The following is a 6000-nucleotide window of genomic DNA, read 5'->3' on the forward strand; positions in this document are numbered from 1 at the left end:
AAGTAAACTGATCACTTGACCTGAGTTCTGACAATATCAGACTTATTTTGACTTCCCTAATTGGGTTTCTCCAATTAGATCTGTTGTTCCCAATCCTGCGATTCTGGAAACTCATTACCCTTCTTGCTAAAATGGTTAGAATCGCATTACCCTTCTTGCTAAAATGGTTGCCAAAGCTTTCCCCAACTCATAATAATGCAGAATTCGATGATTCAAACTTCAAAGACAGCCGTCCATTATGAGTTTGTATGACATACAAAGGTTCTACATCTGATGTGTCTACCATAATAAACAAATAACTCAATGTCAAAGCTGGTTGACAATATAATGGAGAAGTAAAAAACTTGACATAGAATTGACAATAATTTCTGAGGAAGGAGTTATTTACATGGTTCACTTTGGCCTTGGGAGTGCAGGCTTTAGATTTCATTAGATACAATCCATGGCTTATATGAAGTTTTTTTCCACCTTGAGTAGCTTCTAGCTTATACCAATTTACAATAATTAAAACTCAAGTATACCACAAAGTGTCAATATATAGAAGTCAAACTGGGGTGGAAGAATATATTTATTCATGTTTCCTAGAGAGAGAGAGAGAGAGTATAGAAAATTTCAGGGGCTGTTTAATAACAGTTTTCCTTCCATTGCAAAACAAGGAAACAGTTTCTAGTTGATTTTGTTTTTCTGTTATTGTTGTTGCTTTCAACATGTTTGACAACCATAAATTGAATATTGATTCTTTGAAAACTCACTCTACCCCAACACAAAGATTATTCATCCTCAATTTAAGCTCACCTTGACCTAATCTTAGGTTGGGATCTCAAAGTCCAAACTTAAACGATTTGGGCGGAGCATAGGCTCAGGCTGGCCCAAAGGGGGAAGTTTGGGGAGAGGGAGAGAAATAAATTGGAGTTGTTTTATATTTAAAAGTGAAATAACATTATCCATCCATTTCCCATGTGCAAAATTGTGTAACTTAAGACTTAAGCGCAAGAACAAAGAAATTAAAAACCTTTAAGAAAAATAAGAACATTAAACAGTGCCCTTTGCTTCTCTATTATTTTTAATGACCAAAATAAAATGACGTGTCATTGTTTCACATAAAACATTTGCCTAAAATGCCACAAGCAACATTTTATTTAAAATCTAAAATGAAACAGAGGTTATTTAATTGATACAATTATGATAGAAAATCTTAATGAAGAAGAGGAATATACCCCATGAGAGTTGCCTAGCATGTGAAAGGTTTACTGAATTAGGATTACAGAAAAGGAACTTAGGCAGGAGCTCATAAGACCAAGGAGAGTTACCACTAGAATTGTTAACCTAGGGAAAAGGAAAAAAAAATATTGAGCATTAAATCTCTGCCTCACATGCATAAGACAATAAAGCAAGGAGAAAGTTGATGAAAAAAGATAAGAGTTTTGTATTCCAAATTCCAATATTTCTGCAAAAAGCTGAAAAGTAAATTAATGAGAGAAAGAGAGATTTGGGTGGTTTTTATTTCAAAGTGATTTGACATAATTTTCCTATTTCCTTATATGCAAACTTGTGTAACTTAAGGATTGTAGGATATGTGTCCATCAAACCCAATATTAATACTTTTATATGTGATGGTTTGTGCTCTAGACTTTTAAACAGTTCAAAACTAGGGACTGATTTAGGCAATCCCCAACATTTAGCACATAAACACAGAAACTGTGTAAAAAATCATTTTTTCTATTTTCAAAAACAAGCCTCCTTTTTCCAAAAAATAAAAAATAAAATTGTAATACTGTTTTACAAAACAAAAATATTATCAAACATGTTTTTTGTGACAAAAATGTTTTCTAATTAAAAAAAATTTGAAACATTATCGGATAGTGCAATTTCCCCCTCTGCGCTATTAATTTGAGTGAATAATTGCATAAACTCACAATCAACATTCGATTTAAAATATAAAATGAAATAGAGGCTATTTAACATATGCAGTTTTAATAGAAAATCTTAATCAAGAAGAGGATTGTACCCCCATGGAGAGTCGTTGCCCAGCATGTTAAATAGATTTGGTGGAAGGGATCATGAATTACGATCACTGCAGAGAAAGAATTTAGGTAGGAGTCCATAAGATCAAGTAGGGTCACCACTAGCATGGCGAACTTAGGAAGGTTAAAAGTTAAAAATAAACTCAGCATTAACTATTTGCCTAACATGCATACTAAGCAAGCAGAGAGTGGATGGAAACAAGTGACAGTTGTGTACTTACTTAAAGTGGAGGACGGAAAATAGAATTAATTAACTCATAAATTTCGACTTTCCAATAATTCGGCAAAGAGCTGACAAGTAAATTAAGGAGAGAGAGAGAGAGAACAGTTGAACCTACCCACATATTGTGAAGTGTACCCTCTGCATATAACCTGCTGACTTGTAGAACAGATTCCTCCTGTACTGAACTTCCATCATTTTTGGTGACCAACTGAAGCTTTGGGGTAGGCAGAAAACTAATGGGATGCTGTTATGTGATACCTTATACATACAATGCTAGGTTGCATTAATTAAATTAAAATCACATTTGGCATAACATGAAGTATAGATAGAAATCATAGAAATCTGATTATAGCAGAAATACCTCAATATTAGCTACAATTCATCTCTGCTTTTATTTTGGGTTAGTCTGTAGTACTCCATCCATATATTTTATTGTAAGAGGCCAGACCCACACCACACGTGGTGTTTAGGCTTTATTGCCGTTTGTCATCTATTATCACCATAGGGATTTGGGCAATTTTGGACCACTCTTCTCCTTCCTTCTTTTGGTACCGTTGTGTCAGCATTGGACAATTCTGTATCTCCAACCGTTTAAGAGAGGTAAGGTCAGAGAGTCCATCATATAGGGATTCAAGAATTGGGCAGTCCTTGATGCAAAAATACCTAAGGTTGATGGGAAGCAGGCCATTTGGGATGGACATGAGAACATGACATCCACCAATGGTGAGATATGAAAGAGAGATGAGATTATGAAGACCTGAGGTATGTAGGGGTTCAAGATTCTTGCACTCCATAAGAAAAGAGCACTCCACAATCTCTAGTTGTTTAAGATTTGTGAGTTTGTGCAGCCCCTTGGGCAAGGAATTCAGCTGCCCACAATTTACAAACGATACCTCCCGAAGCGTGGTGGTTAAGCCCATGTCTGGAATGGATTCAAGAGTAGGGCACTCTTTGATTTCTAAACTTTGGAGGGACGTAAGGCTGTGCAGTAGTCCCATGGGCAGAGCCTCTAGATTCTTGCAATCTATGATCTCCAATTCAACAAGCGCAGGGGGTAACCCTGTTTCCTGGAAAGACACAAGAGCAGGGCAACTGTCAATTTGTAAACATTTGAGAGATGTTAGAGTGTGTAGCTCCTTGGATAGTGACCTCAGATTCTCACAATCAAAGATCTTCAATTCTTGAAGCATGGTGGGTAATCTTGTTTCTTGGAAGGACACAAGATCAGGGCAACTTCCGATTACTAATCTTTGGAGAGATGTTAGAGTGTATAATTCCTTGGATAGTGATTCCATATTCTCACAGTTTGATATTCGAAGAACTCGGAGTGACGTGAGGTTGTGCAGCTGTAGCCCAAAAAGATGCAGCTTGTTCACCATGGCTTCTGTCCCATTATTGCCTACATTTTCCAAATTTGAATTGTCTAGAGTCCCATGAAGTCGGGACAATTTTTTTTTGGGCCCTGCATCGAATGTGCTCAACGATTGAAGACTAGTCAAGTTACCCACTTCTATTGGAATTTTATGGAAACCCCAATGTGCTGGGAGAACAAGATATCGAAGGTTAACAAGGTTACCCATATCTTCAGGCAACTGTTTAAGCCTCCCACAGCCAGAAAGGGCCAACGATTGTAGATTGTAAAGAGTTCCAATTGAGTTGGGTAACCTCACAATATCAGAAAATGAGAGATCAAGATACCTCAGATGTTTCAACTTGCCAACTGAATCAGGCAATTCACAATTGCCACAATTTCTGAAACGTAGCACACGCAGGAATTGGAATTGCATGGTGGGAAAAATGTGCTTGGGACTACCTACAATATCATTTAGAGTTAGAAAGGTGCGTAAGCTTTTCATGGCCTTAAATTCTGTCACCTCAGCATTATAATTGTCCATAATGTAGGCCAAGTGACGTGTGGTAGTAAGAACTTGGGATGGCTTATCATACTCGTTCCGACAATATATTCCACTTGAAACAAATTGTGCTAAATCATGGATCAGATCATGCATCACAAATCCTGATCCCGTGTTCTTCGATGACTCAACAAATGATCTTGTGCGAAATTCTTTTGATAAGTCAACACACATGAGGCGTCCCACCAAAGAATGAGGACGATTAGATAACTCAAAGAATGACCTCAAAAATAGTTCATCAAAATAATCACCCCCTACATCTTCCAGCCGTATTCTTTCTTTTGGTTGAATAATACCTTCCGCCATCCAGAAGACGATTAATTCCATCTTGTTGAATACATAGTCTTTGGGAAACAAAGCACAATATGCGAAGCATCTCTTTAGAAGCGGTGGAAGATGATGGTAACTCAACATGAGCGATGGAAGGATCTCACTTTCTCTTAAATCCCATATTTCATTCTCCAAAATAGCTTTCCATTGACTACTCTCTCTTTTATCCCGCAAGAGGCCAGCAAGTGTCTTTACTGCCAAAGGTAAACCCTTACATTTCTTTACAATTTCTTGCCCAAATAATTCCATCTTTTGATTTGCATCAGAGGTATTTTCTTCCATGAAAGCATGCCTTCTAACCAATGCAAAACATGCCTCGTCTGACAAAACTTTTAGAGAATGAACATTTGGAACAGTGCACACAATTGATGCAACACCTTTGTTCCGTGTTGTAACCAATATCTTGATTCCTGGTGTACCGAATGCAAAAGTGGTGCTGAAGGCATCCCATCTCTCGTAGTTCTCGTTCCACACGTCATCTAGGACCAATAAAAATCTTTTCTCCCTTAAAGCTTCTTGAAGTTTCACCTGTAGCAGGTCCAGTGAATTAGGAGGGGATGACCCAGTGACTGACTCTAGAATTTCTTTGGTTAACCTCACCACATCAAAATCCTCTGATACACAGACCCAAGCTTTCAAATGAAAATGCTTCTTAACTTTCACATCATTATAAACAAGTTGAGCAAGGGTCGTCTTCCCAACTCCACCCATGCCGACTATGGGTAGCACTGAGAAATTATTGTCATTCTCACTGGGACATTGAGTTTTGTCTGATAGCAACCATCCAACAATCTTCTCCATATCTTCCTCTCGGCCAAAAACTTTATATTTATTCACCAAAGAACTCGTTGGTGGCCTTTGACTGAATACCATGGGCCATGAGGACCCAAATCCCATGCTCGAGTTCAAACCAAGAGCAACACCTTCTTGTGCTACACTTTTTAATCTCTGGTTGATTACCTTGACTTTAGATCCAAATTTTTTAATTCCCCTCAGCTCTTCAGCAATGTTATAAATCTTAGGCGCAATGTCTTGTATTCCTTCTAAAGTTTCATTGATGCTCTTAACTGCAGATTCCATGCCTGAGTTCAACCAAGAAGAAACACTACTTTTACTTGATGGAGTGGGAGGAACAGGGTTGCGTACCTGTTGGATTTGGTGAGAAGATTCCAATTTCAGCCGCAGAAGTTCAGTGGCATACTCATCCAGTATGTCCTCAGCATCATAGAGGAGTTGTTTGAGGTGGTCGAGCCAGAGTTTCACAGCACCGTTGGTGAATTGCTTCACTTCAGCTTCATCAGCTAATGCCTGAATCATGGCTGACGTCCGCTTCAGTGAGTCCACTTCATCCAAGTCGATTTCCCATCGAAGTAAGAATTCCATAATCTCAGGAGAGGCAAACCTGTCGAAGGCCACCTGAAGGAAGGCCGAGAGGATGGATCCTCCGAAGAGTTGTCCCATAGCTGACATCTTCTTCTTTCAGATGGACAAAAAGACGTAAAGCAAAGCG

General features: G+C 38.3%; 1 protein-coding gene across 1 annotated transcript; it reads right to left on the reverse strand.

Annotated features, from left to right (window-relative positions):
• Positions 1 to 2720: 2720 nt before the first annotated feature.
• LOC122663305 (putative disease resistance protein RGA1) lies at positions 2721 to 6000 on the reverse strand. The gene has a single exon (XM_043858989.1). The coding sequence runs from the start codon at positions 5958 to 5960 to the stop codon at positions 2721 to 2723; it is 3240 nt and encodes a 1079-aa protein (XP_043714924.1). The 5' UTR covers positions 5961 to 6000.

The sequence above is a fragment of the Telopea speciosissima genome, chromosome 5 (genome assembly GCF_018873765.1).
Source record: "Telopea speciosissima isolate NSW1024214 ecotype Mountain lineage chromosome 5, Tspe_v1, whole genome shotgun sequence".
Taxonomy (NCBI): Eukaryota; Viridiplantae; Streptophyta; class Magnoliopsida; order Proteales; family Proteaceae; genus Telopea; species Telopea speciosissima.